Below are 16,359 nucleotides of genomic sequence, written 5' to 3' on the forward strand. Positions count from 1 at the left end.
GCCATCTTTGTATTAACATTTAAACTTCCATCCCTGGAGGAGAAAGTTACCATTAAAAGGAAGTTGGACACAAAACCTGTCTGTCCTCTCTGTCCCTCTCCTAAACCTAATATTTCAACCACATGGGCTCAATAAGGATACAGAAAGGCCAGTCACTGTGGCTCATGCCTGTAATCCCAGCACTTTGGGAGGCTGAGGCGGGTGGATCACTTGAGGTCAGGAGTCTGAGACCAGCCTGGCCAAAATGATGAGGCCCCGCCTCTACTAAAAATACAAAAATTAGCTGGGTATGGTGGCACACGCCTGTAATCCCAACTACTCGGGAGACTGAGACAGAAGAATCACTTGAACCTGGGAGGTGGAGGTTGCAGTGAGCAGAGATGGCCCCACCGCATTCCAGCCTGGGCAACGGAGTGAGACTCTGTCTCAAAAATAAAATAAAAAAATAAGGATACAGAAATCTTCCTTTTCTTGATGAACCTGAAAACCTACCAGTGATATTATCCTGGTTTCAGACCCAATGTCTGTTGAAGGGGAGGAGGGCCACTTCTTTGCCTACAAGGAAAAGAGGATCGCATCAACCACTCAGGATTTCTTTAAATCCAAGAGCCATTATGGGTCCAAGGCAATCAAATAGTCTTTTGCTATTCAAAGTGGTGGTGGGGTGGGGTGTCAAGCTCTTTGGAAAGGCTAGCATCTGAGTAACAATAGTAACTAGTCACAAGGTTGGAGTGGTTTAGAACTGTCCACGGTGCTGAACCCGCCTCTTTCATATTTTGACCGTGACGAGATGGAAGGAATTGGCTGATTGGAGTCACGTTTCTGCATGGTAGAAAAATGCATCAAGAAAACTGAGAAAGTCTGGATATGTGTGCAATTAGTGTCTGGGAGGAGGGGCAGCTGGCATTGGAGGACTTAGTCATGAGTCTGAGTTTCATGGCCAGGACTCAACTTTTTTAAAAAGCACTAAGGCACAAGGAACACTGATTCTGGGGAAAACTGAGTTCCCTATAACTGAAGCATGAAAAGACAGGGAAGGGTCTGAAAGAGAAGTATAAGTATAATTAAATTATACAAAAATATATTATGTCCTTATTATATTATAGGCAATGTGATAGGCATTAGGGAAAGAACATGAACAAGACGATGGTACTTGTGGAGTGAACGCTCAAGTGAAAGAGACAGAATACACATGTAGTTTCAGATATGTCGACTGTTCTGGGAGTGGGCTCAAGCAAGGCAGGGCAATAGGAAGAACTTTCAGTGAGGAAGTGAGGACATAAGAGAGCTTCTAAACCACAGACAGGCAGATATAATCATGGCAGAATGCACGGTGGGAGTTAGGTCACAAGGCAGAGGTCTCCGTGGCTGGAATTAAATGACAATTGCAGAGTGGGATCAGAAAATAATCTACAATGCCTTTCAGGCCTGGGTTTCCTCTCTTTTTCATGCCTAGGGGAATAATTGGTTTCTGTGCCCCAGTTATTACCAAACTAATTTCAGGGCTGTGGAGACACCAGTTGTAAAAGTTAGGAGCAATGGTCTTGCTAAACAGATCACTACTTGACACCAACTTTAGTGTTAGGACTCTGGGCCACCCAGCCTTGCTATGCCTTAAGCTACTGCAGTTAAACCCTGCTGACTCTAGGCTCTCAGATGGGACTGCACTCTGATTTGGAGAGTTTTATCTTGGTCCAGTGGCCTTGACATTTTCCACCCAGTAGCAAATCCTGAGGCAGATTGTTCATATTGAGACCCTAGGAAAGTCTTTACTCTTCCCCAGAAGGTTTTACCTACCGTATTATTTTCCTAGGCCATCAAAAAAATTACCACAAGCTTGGTGGCTTAAAATAACAGAAATTTATTCTTTCAGAGTTCTGGAGCCCAGAAGTCTGAAGTCAAGGTGTCAGCAGGTCAATTCTCTCTCTGAATGCTCTAGAGAAGAATCCTTCCTTGTATCTTCCTAGCTTTGGTGGCTCCCAGCAATCCTTGGTGCTCCTCAGCTTGTTACTGCTATCTCCAGCTCCAATCTCTGCCTCCATCTTCACATGCTCTTGTTTTGGCATCTTTCCATGTTCTCTCATCTTTTTATAAAGACACAAGTCATCATTGATTTAGGGCCCATTCTAAATCCATGGTGATCTCATCTCAAGATTCTTAATTAAGTCTATCTGCAAAGATCGTATTTCCAAATATTATCACATTCTGAGGTTCTTGGTGAAGAAGAAATTGGTGGATGGGGAACACTATTTCACCCATAACACCTACCCTTGGATAATTACAAATGCTTTAACAAGTGTGTCTGATATAATTGCTGCATCTAGAAACCCCTCAATCACCTACAGGGGAGAAAGATATATATGTGGAAGTCTAGAAAAGGACAGAATTCTGGAGCCATCTATTTAGGATTCAGAAACTGCTACAAACTGATGTTCAACATCAATTTATTTATTTAGTACATAATTGTTAAATACCTACTAAATGCCAGTCTTTCGGCATACAAATGTGAATCAAAGTTTCTACCCCTGAGAGACTCAAAAGTCTGCCAATTATGACTGGCAAGACAATTACAATTCAGCATTGTGAGTGCTAGATATAGAGGTATGAGCAGAGAAGTTTAGGAGCACAGGGTAGGAGCATCTAACTTCATTTGGGATAATCAGGGAGCTTCATGGAGAAGGTGATATTAATCTGGATTTTGAAGGATGCGTAAGAATTTAGCAGGGGAAGGGAATTGCAGGTGCAAAGTTATCTCTTGGGTATCTGTGAATGTCTGTTAGCTTGGGCAAAAGATGTAAGTTACTTCATGCAAGGTGAAATTTAAATAAGGGCTGGAATGAAAGTTTAGAGATCTAGGAAAAAAGAAGAGAGAGAATAACAAAGAAAACTTTTTGAATGAAAATAGCTAATCTTAGAGAGACCCTAGTTTTTGAAAGCTTGAATGTACCATGCCATTCTTTGGATGGGTCAGAATAGTCAGGAATAAAGACAATTCCACATTACAAAAAGGACCAGAGAGCAGAGAGAGTGAGGCTAGGTGAAAAAGATTTCCTGACTTTGTGTGTGTCTGTGTGTGTGTGTGTGTGTGTGTGTGTGTGTGTGTGTGTGTGTGTCAGGGGGAGGAAGCAATGAGGAACATTTTTGTCTAATAAACATAAATCCACAAATTACAGAAAGCTGTTCATCACCCCTTCCTTTCTCCCAGTTACATACAGTGGCTTAAGTATTTGGCTGTATAATGACATTTTTAAGCAAAGGATTCTAGAAATTTGCTAGGGAGAAATAAACATTTTAAATATTTTGAATTGCTTTGCTATTTTGAGGCAAATGAGGCCTCATGTTTCCTCTATTAAATTTATGCCCAGGAAACTATGGAGTAGGGAACTGACACACTGCATCTTGGGATTTCATGGCCAGTGAACAATTTTCAGCATTACAGAGTTCCCCAGATGTCAGTTTCCTCCCTAGGCACATCCCACTTTGGAAGTACAAAAGATGGAGGTAATTCCTTCTCCTCCTTTCTTCCTTCCCCTCCTCTTCCTTTTTTTTCCATCGTCTCACCTCAAATGTTGAAATTCTCAGGAATCTGTTCTATACCACCCTTGCTTTCCTCAAGCTTCACTTTCTCCATAGACTCTTTTATTCACTCTTTATTGATGACTTCACTACTCTCTCTGCACTAACACCTTTTAGATTACTATCTCAGATCAGTCTCCCAACTAGCTTTCCTCCTGAGGTCCAGACCCCACTGTTACTGGACATCACCCCTTAGATGTCACTCAGGCCTTCAAATTAAACTCATCAGGATGAAGAAAGTTCTTCAGCATCCTCACCATTCTTGTTCAAGTCTTCTCAGGCAAACCTTTAACAAGTCCTCTGCCTTAAATATTTCTCAGATCTGTCTGCTTTTTCTCCATCCCCACTGCCATCATCATATTGCAAGACATTCTCCCACCAATTTCCTAATCATCTTTTGAAGCTTATTTTCTTCTCCATCTAACCTATCTCCCACAGACACTAGAATGATCTTCTCTGAGTGATTCCTGTTCTTGAGATGCCTTGATGGCTTCTCAGTACAGTCAGGATAAAAACCCAATCCTTGATATGGCTTATAACATTATGCATGGCCTGGTTCCTATCTATATTGTAGCTCCCACCCCTATTCCCTATTTTGTAGTCATTCTGGATTTTTCTTTAGTTTCTGGCACATATCAAGATTTTTTTTCCTATTTTAGGGCTTTTATATTTGCTATTCACTCTACCTCACATGTGTTCCTTCATTTTTAGCAAACACCACACTTCACCTAATAGCTCCTCCTATTCATTCCTGAGGTTTCAGCTTAAATATCCCGTCTTCAGGGGGTTTTCTCTGAGTCCTCGGACTAGCATCCTGTGGACCTCCATTTTAGAGGCACATCATTTTTTAAATTAATTACTTGTTTAATACATGTAATTTTGGCTAGAAGGTCATCCTGATGACTGGAATCTTGTCTGCTGCTCCCTACTCTGTCCCTAGCACTGAACACAATGCCTGACAGTAAGTACTCAATAGATATATAGTTAATACTCATTATTCACATGTTCCATCTTTGTGGATTTGGCTATTTGCCAAAATTTATTTGTAACCCTAAATTAATACTCATGTGGTCATTTGTGGACATATGCAGAGTGGCAAAAAATTTTAGTTGCCAAATGCACATGTTCTCAGCTGAGGCTGAACAAGGCAACACTGCCTTCTTGTTTCATCTTTCATGCCATAAACAATTGTCCTGTTCATGGTCTATTTAGTGCCATGTTTTCACATTTTTGTGCTATTTATTAGTGAGTTTATTGTTTTAAAATGGCCCTCAAACATAGTGCTTGATACTCACGCTGAAGTGCTATTTAGTGTTTCTAAATGCAAGAAGGCTGGAGTGTGCCTTCCAGAAACGATACATGTTAGATAAGCTTCACTCAGGCATGAGTTATAGTGCTGTTGGTCATGAGTTCAATGTTAATGAATAAACAGTAAATACTAAGGTGTCTTTAAACAGAAATACACATAAAACAAGGTTATCTATTTTTTTATTTAAAAAAATTTTTTTTTGTTATACTTTAAGTTCTAGGGTACATGTGGATAACGTGCAGGTTTCTTACATATGTATACCTGTGCCATGTTGGCGTGCTGCACCCATCAACTCGTCATTTACATCAGGTATAACTCCCAATGCAATCCCTCCCCCCTCCCCCCTCCCGGTGATAGGCCCCGGTGTGTGATGTTCCCCTTCCCAAGTCCAAGTGATCTCATTGTTCAGTTCCCACCTATGAGTGAGAACATGCGGTGTTTGGTTTTCTGTTCTTGCGATAGTTTGCTGAGAATGATGGTTTCCAGCTGCATCCATGTCCCTACAAAGGACACAAACTCATCCTTTTTTATGGCTGCATAGTATTCCATGGTGTATATGTGCCACATTTTCTTAATCCAGTCTGTCACTGATGGACATTTGGGTTGATTCCAAGTCTTTGCTATTGTGAATAGTGCCGCAATAAACATACATGTGCATGTGTCTTTATAGCAGCATGATTTATAATCTTTTGGGTATATACCCAGTAATGGGATGGCTGGGTCATATGGTACTTCTAGTTCTAGATCCTTGAGGAATCGCCATACTGTTTTCCATAATGGTTGAACTAGTTTACAATCCCACCAACAGTGTAAAAGTGTTCCTATTTCTCCACATCCTCTCCAGCACCTGTTGTTTCCTGACTTTTTAATGATTGCCATTCTAACTGGTGTGAGATGGTATCTCATTGTGGTTTTGATTTGCATTTCTCTGATGGCCAGTGATGATGAGCATTTTTTCATGTGTCTGTTGGCTGTATGAATGTCTTCTTTTGAGAACTGTCTGTTCATATCCTTTGCCCACTTTTTGATGGGGTTGTTTGTTTTTTTCTTGTAAATTTGTTTGAGTTATTTGTAGAACTCAAAGAACTCATATCAAAGGATATTAGCCCTTTGTCAGATGAGTAGATTGCAAAAATTTTCTCCCATTCTGTAGGTTGCCTGTTCACTCTGATGGTAGTTTCTTTTGCTGTGCAGAAGCTCTTTAGTTTAATTAGATCCCATTTGTCAATTTTGGCTTTTGTTGCCGTTGCTTTTGGTGTTTTAGACATGAAGTCCTTGCCCATGCCTATGTCCTGAATGGTATTACCTAGGTTTTCTTCTAGGGTTTTTATGGTATTAAGTCTAACATTTAAGTCTCTAATCCATCTTGAATTAATTTTCATATAAAAAGTAAGGAAAGGATCCAGTTTCAGCTTTCTACTTATGGCTAGCCAATTTTCCCAGTACCATTTATTAAATAGGGAATCCTTTCCCCATTTCTAAAACAAGGTTATCTATTGATCAGTTGGTGAAAATGTTGTGATCAGAGGCTCACAGGAACCTAACCCTGCGCTTCCTGTAGAAGCAATGGTTCAATGTTTGCCTATTCAGAGTTCACAGCAACATTATAGGGCATAACTACTGTGAATAGTGAGAGCCAGCTGTAATTGGTTTGTTAACTGAAATAAATATTAAAACTGAGGGAACTGTTAGGCCTGCAAAGGACCTGGACTGCTCATTTTGTCTCTGGAGAGGACACGTCAGATAGGAGGATGAAAACAAGAAAGGGGGAAACTTGCATGTCACTGAAGACAATCATTATTCCTGACTCCTGAAATGTAATTACCTGACTTTTTAAACCTTCTTCTCAAATATATGAGCCTTTACTTTCCTAGATGGTTTGGAAAGAAGGGTACAACATGCAGGCAGGAATGGCCGAAAGGACTCCGGAAGGTTCATCCTAAAGAAACAGGCTGAGACAGAAGGTATAGCAGCAACAGGGGAAGCCATCCAGGGAAGAAAGGGGTTAATCAGGTGGAGTTCAGATTTGGATAAGATGGAGTTGCAGACAGGAAGCAGAGATGAGCTCTGATCTTGGATCTGCAACTCTCTACCTTTTATTGCTGTGAACTGGGGGTGGAATGCATGGTAATCTGGAGCATCTTGTCAAGCATCTGGATATTTGTAGCCGGCCAGGTTGAAAATAGTCACCAAGGGAAGAACCTGGATCAGCTTGTGGAGTCCAGAGTTGAGACAAGCCAGAGGAGTCAGAACCGTGGACAGCTCCTCTTGCCTCTGCCTGTGCCCCAAGACTGCTGAGTGATTTCTACAGAGTATGGTCCTTAACACAGCATCCTCAGTCTTTCTGGCTATATTCTCCACTCTCACCCCTCATGAATAAAATGCCCATATTGTAAATGGCCCTGGCATGGAAAAGTGGGGTCATTGTAGTCTACATGAAATTCTTCCTTCTCCAGTTTTCTGGGCTGACTGGGAAGATGTTAGGGAACCCCATGCTTCTGGTCTCATAGTGAGCCTTAGAGGAAGGGCTCAGGCTCCTGGGGGATACCACTTCTTCCTTCTCAGGGTTCTAATTCCTTTGGTGTCTCTGCTATTTCTGAGATAGAGGTTATGGCAGAACAGGATTAAAAGACCTGGTATTTCTCAGCTCTCGGGGGGAGTCTCAATTAAACTAACATTTATTAAGTCCTCACTATGCTCCAGGCGCTGTTATAGGCAGTTTTGAAGATAGAGATGAATAAGGCATGATTCCTATCCTCAACAGCAATGACATCTTGCCAGTGTGTGCTGGTAGCCAGACAGAGAGTTGGAAGCCCACAGACATAATGTGATTCTTTCTGATTAAGGCAGGGTCATAGTTTCTGGGAACATACTTCCTAAACAATGGTTTAGGCACTTTAACAGGAGGGACTGTAGACAAGCAAGTTAGGGTAGACAGACCTTGTCCCCACCTTCCACACCCCCATGCCTGCCACCCTTACTAATCTGATCTGTCAAATCCCTCTAATTAGGCCTGTGAAGATACACAGAATGTGGCTCAATGCTTTCACACTTGTCTTGACTTCATGATCACTGTTGAGTGTCATGGGAAGATCTCATCCTGATCTTGTGAAGTGTCTGGGGCAGGAGATGGTCCTAATGATTATGGCTACTGTTATTCAACCAGACTTGGGAAACCTGCTGCTAGTCCTAAGACAATCAGAATGGATGATGAGAGGGAGGGAAAAAAACTCAGGGGTCTTTGCTTTGTTTTCATCTTGGGAAAGAGGAGAGGTGCATTAAGGATGTTTGAGCATGATTTGAAAGTATGTTTCTTTCCACAAACTCATAATGCCACTTGAATGATCAAGTGAGGAAGAAGAGTTCCCTTCCACTGCATGCTTTTCTGGACTAGACTACCTCGGATACACCCTGATATTGGGGGGTGTAGCAAACAGAGATAAAGAGGCTGCCTTTCATCACCTCATCTTCTTTTTGACCACCTGACACAGTGGCTGGTGAGGGTGCAGAATGGTGGCTGGCAAGATGGGCTGGCACACAGAACGGTGGATTAGAACAGGCATCAGAAGTCCTGGGTTTGGGTGATGGCTGTTTCCCTTCCTTGCTGTGTGGTTCCAAGTAAGACATTCAAACCTCACTGGGTCTCAATATTACTTGGTTGTAAAAAGAGGAGCAATAAAGTGCTTTTGCTGCAGTAATTAAAAAAGGTTTTTATTTGTTTGTTTTTTATTGTTTTGTTTTGTTTTTTTTTGAGACAGGGTGTCACTGTTACCCAGGCTGGAGTGCAGTGATGCAATCACAGCTCACTGCAGCCTTGACCTCAAGTGATCCTCCCATCTCAGCCTCCTCAGTAGCTGGGACTACAGGCATGAGCTACCACACTTGGCTATTTTTTGCATTTTTGGTAGAGATGGAGTTTTGCCATGTTGCCCAGGCTAGTCTCAAATTCCTGGGCTCAAGTGATCTGCCTACCTCAGCCTCCCAAAGTGCTGGGATAGCAGGTGTGAGCCACAGCACCTGGCCTCACAGAGTACTTTTGAGGATCAAATGTTTGTATCTTTAATACCAAACAGAGTCCCAGGCATGTCATGAATACTGTATATGTTCTGTATATAATGTTCATCATATAAATGACTGGTGGGATACACTGAAATTTGAAAACTGTGCAGTGCTGTGTAAGTATTTTTTATTTTATTGCTTTGAAAACTATTTTATTAATGCCTAGTCTGAGCTTATTATGTGTTATGGAAAAAATTTTAACTGTTTAATCCATGTTAAAGTAAAATAGTTTAGCTCCTATAGAAGAGAGGTTGCAAACTGCTGAGTTGGGTTTCATCAGTGACCATGAGAGATAGGCTAGTCCTCAGCGGGGGTTTCGAAGAAGTGAGGAGCAACACAACATTCAGGACAGCTCTGGGCAGCCATTTGGGAGACCCAGCAAAGGCTAGAGAAGGCTTTGAGCAGATAGCTTTGCAGAGACATGTTTCTACAGAAGATAAAAGAGGTGAATGAAGAAAGCAGTATGCATCAAGGAGGTGGAATTTAATATTTAACAACTCTATTATAATCATACCAAATAGAACTTATAGGCCCAAAGCCAGAGAAAATAAAGAGTGGCTTACAGACAGCAAAATGATAACCAAAGAAATGTTAAGAACATGAACGTCATCACAGTTACAGAAATGACAAACCATTCCTTAGGCACTGCGTAGTTAAAAATAAGTTTCTCACTTGGTTTATATCCTATTTCACAGTTTGTATTTATAAGTGAATTCAACTACTTTAGGATTACTATTATAAACAAGCACAATCCTTTTTCTATTTTTTTATTTTTATTTTTATTTTTATTTTTTTGTTGAGACAGGGTCTCACTCTGTCATCCAGGCTGGAATGCAGTGGCACAATCGTAGCTCACTGCAGCCTTGACCTCCTGGGCTCAGGCAATCCTCCCATCTAAGCCTCCCAAGTAGATGGGGCCACAGGTGCATGCCACCATGCCCAGCTATTTTTTAAAATAATTTGTAGAGATGGGATCTCACAATGTTGCTTAGGCTGGTCTCGAACTCCTGGGGCTCAAGCAATCCTCCCACCATGGCCTCCCAAAGTTCTAGGATTATAGGCATGAGCCACTGCACTCGGCACAAACATAATCGTTTATAGAAAATCCATGGGAAATGAATTTAGCTTTTTTCCCCTTAATTTTTATGTCTGAACTAAGTCAAATTAATGGGCTGAAATCACAAACAATGGAGAACCACTAATCACCCAGGGAGAAAGCAGGAGGAACTAAGCTTCATCTCTAAAAATATTTGCCCAGAAATACTGTCTCTTTAGTACTGATGGAAGCATCAATGTGGTGGTCATCAACTGTTCGGTTGCCTGCCACCCTGGGGTAATCAGAGTCAATGTGATGCCAAGGAGGGAAGAAGGGCTCAGGAGGGGAGCTGAGGGCCGCCCTCCCACCAACCTGGCCTTGAGTGGGAGCTACCTTTGTTGTCGTGCCAGACCCTCAGCTTGCAGAGGTGGCCCAAGCTCAGCATGTCGGGGAAGTTGAATGTGTCCGTGTTGTTCCGCTCAAACTTATTCCAGTTTGCCGACTGCTTCAGGGCCAGTGTCCCACTGTCCCCGTTCTCCCCGAAGATGATGATGAACACATTGGCATCAGTGCCTGCTCCTGGGGGGTACACAAGGTGAGGCTTAGGGTGCCAGCCTCTTTGACACACAGCCCTCTTGCTCTGGCCTTGATCCCGGACTCCTCAGAGGAGCCAGGGGTACAGGCGGACAGAGTACAGACTCAAGAAGGCCAGGGGTGAGGTTGGAAAGGGTCAATTAATGTCCTAGGTCTCCAATTCTCTTCTTCATCTTACCTTTGTGCCTTACAAAAGCTTTCGGTCTAACTGGAGTTGTGGTCAGCAAGTGTGAATGGTTTAGTACAAAACTCATCTATTTCTGGGGAAATACACCCAAACTTAAAAGGCGTGTCATTTACGCTGTCTTTACAATTTAGAAACATAGGCTACCTACTGCACAGTGTGGGTTCAGAAGGAAGCAGGGAAGTTCTGTGCTCCCTAAATCTGTCTCTGATTGACATTCTACACTAGAGCTTCATTTCATTTGCTTAAGCCAAATACAGGTATTGGCCCAAATCAAAAGCAAATGCTTCTGGAAGGGGTGAACCGGTGAAGCTTTTCTGACACACATCTGTGGTTATCAATGAATTTATTATTTTCTGAGTGCATCATAAAGGGATGGAGGGGCCTGAAAACTTGGGGACACTTGGAACTTTAAGCAACAGGGGTGAAAATTCCATTGTGAGAATAGGAAGAAAGGAGGTACCCCCAACAAAATTTACTAGCTTTATTGACCTATCATTCATGCCTGAGATTCTACCATGAGAGCTTCATTTCTTTGGCAAGAGGCTACTCTGTTGAAAATGTAAGCTACCATGGCCAACAAGTTAATCCTTCATTCACCATTTATAATTAATGTGATGAGCTTGCCAGATTCTTTGCAATGGCTCCTGGAGAGCAGACTTGGGATAGGGGAGTGTAGGTAGCATGTCCCCCATGCCTAGATGACAGTGTGTTCCCTCTCAGCTCCTGGCCTTTGACATGCTAGTACTTTTGATTAGAAGGCCCTTCCTCTGGGTGCCCTGTCTGCCTGGCTTCTGTGTTTGTGTTTCTGGACTTGACTTTGGCATTGCATCCATCAGAGCATCACCACACTGCACTGTGGTTGCTCCAATGAAGGTCAGACCTGCAAGGGCCTGGGCAGCACATCTGTATCCTAAGACCCACAGCCAAAGCCAGCACATGGTAGATGGCCACCAAGCACACGGGTCCGAGCATGCCTGAGGTGCATGGCGCTTGGGTGAGCAGTGCCAGGCAGCAGAAGGAAGATGGGAAGGCTCTGCGTCAAGCCAGAGCCATTGGAAATGTACCATTTCCAAAAGTGCTGACCATACTCCCCAGTCATGTTCTCCCCTATTTCCCCAAGGGAGGAGGGAGGGAACCAGTCACTCACTGGGAGGAAATGTTTCGTCCAGACAGAAAATGACACACTGTAGAGAAGACTTGGATTGACTAGATTTTGGAAGGCCATATAAAGAAAAACGCCCTGACAAGACACCAGGGCCTCAGCCCGAATTTGAGGGTTGGAGGGACAAGGGAGCAGGAGGTGTGAGGGACCCCCAACCCACCCAGGATGTTGCTGGTCTTAACTGCGACGGTGTAGGAGGTCCACTCCATCATTTCTTCCTCATCGATAACGGCACACATTTCACACACCAGGGTCTTCTTGCCCTTCCGCTGGGACAGCCAGTCTCCATAGTAGAACATAGTCAGGTCTCCAGTGTTCATGTTCTTCAGTAGGATCTGGGGGAAAGGGAGCCACCGTGGGAATGCCCTGCCCTCCCTCACCTCCACCAGCACCCACTGGCCCATGCAGCCCCTCCCCGAATCCCAACCCTGGAGATCCCAGACCTAAGACAAGCGCTTGCGACTGAGACCCAGGGGGTGTGGAAAGGGCCCTTTCCAGGACAAAGGCCCTGTCCTGTGTGCTTGCCATGGGGTTTGAAGTCCTCACCAGGACTGCCCTAGCTTGGGATTTGGGAATGGGCAATTCACCTAAAACTATCCTCAGAAGTACCTGTCACTGTGCACAACAGATGTTTGCTGAATGAGTGACAGAAAAACAGACCACCTGGGAGCAGAGTGCTGACATCTGCAGGATAGTCCTTGGTGTGGGCCCCATATTTTTGACTCAAGAAAATCTGCTAATGGCTGAACAGGGGAGGAGGAGCCTGAGGCAATGCAGGACAGCTGGCCTCTGGTAGATGAGGATGCATGGCCTGACTTAGGCAGGGGACTGCAGGGCTTTGTGTTATGGGTGAAATTGTATTCCCCCAGAGTTCATATGTTGAATTCTTAACCCACAGTCCCTCAGAATGTGACCTTATTCGAAAGGGGATTGTTATAGGTGTAATCAGTTCAGATGAGGTCATTAGACTGGGCCCTAGTTCAATCTTCTACCACCCAGACAAGCACCCAGAACACCATGCGAAGACTGGCAAGATTCTGCCCCGAGCCAGGGAACTGCCAGAAGCTAGGAGAGTGGCCCAGAACAGATGCTTCCCTAGAGGGAGTGTGGCCCTGCCGACACCTTCACCTTGGACTTCTGCCTCTATGACAGTGAGGGGGTAATAAATGTGTGTTGTTCCAAACCTCTAGTCCGTGATGTTTTTTTATGCACCTGATTCTAACACACACTATGTAGGGAGGACACCACACACATATTGGTGTGCCTAGGACCTCGTGTGACACGGAGGCTGCAGGAAGGTCATCTTCGTCAGCATAGTCATTGCCTTCGTGAGTGTGGGGCTGCAGGTGAGGCTCCTCCTGGCTGCCAGGGGCCTCCAGTTTTGGAGCCCCTCTTAGCATGGAAAGCCGTTGGACTCCTAACATCATGGTGGTTCTCATCAAAATAAGTGAAGCTTAGCCCTATGCCCTGGATGCTCTTCTTTCTGCCCTGGAGCAGCAAGTGTTAATGACTCTCCTCTGGGCAGCTTGGAGGCACAGAGCCGCACAGCCTGGGGAAGGTGAGGAAGTGATGAGAGGTCCTGAGAAGGAGCAGCTGCCTTCCTTTCTTGGTGGAAACTGAGTCTGTGGCCATGTGCATGTGTGTGTGTGTGCACATGTGCCCATGTATAGGTTTTGCTGGGAAGGGTGGGAGGATGGAGGCAGAACTAAGAAATCCCGTGCTGCTGTTGCTCCTTGAAGATCCCAGCATCGCATCCCCAAGGCTGGCTTCAGCCCAACTGAGAGCCCAAGGATCCAGGATCCTCAGGCAGGGTGCTGACGACCAAGCTCAGACTCAGAGGGCCACAGTGGAAAAAGAGGCAGCTACCTAACTCCATGATCACAGAGGCCCCAGTAAGCTTTCTGCCATCCTGCCTGAAGTTCCTACCATGGCAGCCTCTCTCTGCCCCAGGCCTTGCTCCTCCTCTCTCAACCCTCCCAGCTGCTGTCCTGAAGGAAGCCCACACCACCCCTCCCCTTCCTCGGGTCTCTGTCCACGTAAAGTTGACAGCTCAAGTTGAATTACCTGACAGTTGCTTCAGTTCTCACTGGACACAAATAAATAAAACGACATTCTCGGATTAATTCATGCCAAAGGGCATGCTGAATCATATGGGCTGGGTTCATGTAATGATCCTCTATGGTGACATTTGTTTTAGCAAGGTCCATTGACAAGCCAGAGGAATAGGGGGAAGGGGTGGGTGGTGGCTGGAAGGAAGAGTGAGGGTCTAGACATTTTACCCTCTCCAGGAACCACTCCGGCCGGCTGCCCAAGCCATCAATCCGGATCCGCATCTTGGTGAATGGAGCAATGTCTAGGATCTCCATGATGAAGGTGTCATTCTGCTCCCGCTCAAACCTGGGTGTGGAGAGGAGGGGCATGAAGAAGGGAAGCTGGCCATTGGGGAGGCCTGGACCAGGCCAGAGGCCAGGTTTGGGGTGAGGGAGAAGATTAGGCCTTTACTCAGCAGCCCCTCTGCTCTCAGCAACTCTCCACCAGCCCATCTCTCACATCCCAGATGTGTTTCTGAAAGACTGGGTTAAGTGGGTTTGGCTAGTAGAAATGGCCCTGAACCAAGAGCTACCAGTGCTGGGTTCTAATCTCATTCTACCAGTCACCTAGAATAGTCCCAGTTCTTTTCTAGAACTTGGTTTTCTTACCTGTGGTCTGGAGAATAACACTAGCCCTGCAATCTCACAAAACTGTGATAAAGACCAAATGGATGTGAAATCAATTTAAAATGGAAAAAGAATTCCATGCCTGAAAAGCTTTAAATGAGGTTCTGTGCATGACAGGGCCATTGCAAATGGTGGGGCAGGTGGTGCACCGCACAACTCTAGATGGCATCATTCGCATTTTTCTATTTGCCATCTGCAAAACTGAACACAGTGCCCTGAATTGGGTAATGCTACTGCCAACTGTAAAGCAGTAGGCAAATAGAAGGTAATGCTGCTTTTGTTGCTATTATTATTTTCCTGCTGAATGACCTCATCATCTCAGAGATGCTCTATCTTTATTCCTTACTGCTCTTCCCACAGTGCCGCATGTACAATTCGACCTTCAATGCTGACTGATTGCTTGACTGCTGACTGATTCCAGATGATACTGCTGATAAGGCCCTGGAGTAATGCAGGTGGCACTGGAGATGTGGCTCTGCATGGCAATCATCATGCTTCCTTGAATACAAGACATATTTTTATGTATTTTAAAAACAGAGGCCATAGCCAATGGGGGCTGAGACTTAAATATTGCAAATTGAGAACTAACTACTGCTAGTCTTAAAGGTGGTGATGAAACAGAGACAATTTCTTCTGATAACTTGCTGTGTGCATTTTACAATTATTAGAAATGAAAAAGTTATCCCAAAGTCAGCCCCATATCCCTCCTCCTCTAATTGAAGCCCCATCTGTCCCTCTGGGCATAATGGAAACTGTAAGGGGGTGCTCATGTCACATTCATGTCACACACTGAGATTTTTTCAAATAATCTTTCAATTCCTTATTCTTGCCAGGAGCATGATTTTGCAGATCAAAAGAGCTTTAGAATTCTTTGCTTTGCATGTCTCTTTAATTTTCACTCTTTGAATTTAGCCAAGTGTCTTCATTTTATGGAGATTTTATGGTGGGACAGGTGTAAGGAAAAGGGGAGGAGAAACAAGCTTTTCTTCTGGAAGACTGCAAGGAGATTACATTTACCCTCTCACCCTTCATTCCAGGCTGAACCCCAATTAACCTGGATGGACTTCCTCTGTTTGGTGTAAAAGCATCTAAAGTGAAGGCCTTTATTTGTCCTTCAGTCTTCCCAACTCACTAGCCACATCCTTCCAGGTGCCCTGGACCCCCTCCAGACACCTCAGTTGACACAGTAGGATTCTCACCCTTTGGAGAGGTGCCTGCCTTTGAGCTCAGGATTCCCACTCTTTGGAGAAGTGCCCGCCTTTGAGCTCACAGGGACAGGGCTGTTGTGTGACCCAGGATTTTTGCTGCTCATCTACTCAAAGGAGCCTCTACTCAGCAGTTGAGGAAGTGGTGTCTGGGAAGGGCCCCCTTTGGCTGCCCCTCACGTCCTTCCTATTCTTGTTTCCTTCTGTTCCTGCCTGTTGTAAAAGGGTGTCCTTAAGGAAGAGCCCAGCAACTACTCCCTCACTGGGCTCCATGACTGAGCACAGCCTGAAGGCTAAACAGGGCCAAAGGCTTAGCCTGCAAGGGCAACTATTTCATGGGAGAATTTTTGGCATTGCTACAAAACCAAAAGGGAAAGGTTATGGTTAGGGACCCTGGGAAAGGGCTGGCTAGCAGATGGATATGGATGACGTGGGGTCTAAAGTCCATCAGGCTGAGCAGCTGCTCAGGCAGTTTGTGACATCTTAGGGGCATAGCTGGGGCTCTTAGGATTGG

The 16,359-nt window shown here is 44.5% G+C and overlaps 1 protein-coding gene across 3 annotated transcripts in view; it reads right to left on the bottom strand.

Moving 5' to 3' along the window:
- LOXHD1 (lipoxygenase homology domains 1) overlaps positions 1-16,359 on the bottom strand; it is a 183,691-nt gene that overhangs the window by 20,941 nt on the left and 146,391 nt on the right. For all 3 annotated transcript variants that reach the window (XM_017951697.3, XM_031658813.1, XM_009192665.3), the window contains 3 exons: positions 14,203-14,320; positions 12,084-12,258; positions 10,374-10,559 (listed from right to left, as the gene is read on the bottom strand). In XM_017951697.3, the coding sequence (XP_017807186.2) occupies positions 10,374-10,559; positions 12,084-12,258; positions 14,203-14,320 (479 nt within the window). The remainder of the gene's footprint in view (positions 1-10,373; positions 10,560-12,083; positions 12,259-14,202; positions 14,321-16,359) is intronic.

This window comes from Papio anubis, chromosome 19 (genome assembly GCF_008728515.1).
Source record: "Papio anubis isolate 15944 chromosome 19, Panubis1.0, whole genome shotgun sequence".
NCBI classification, from domain to species: Eukaryota; Metazoa; Chordata; class Mammalia; order Primates; family Cercopithecidae; genus Papio; species Papio anubis.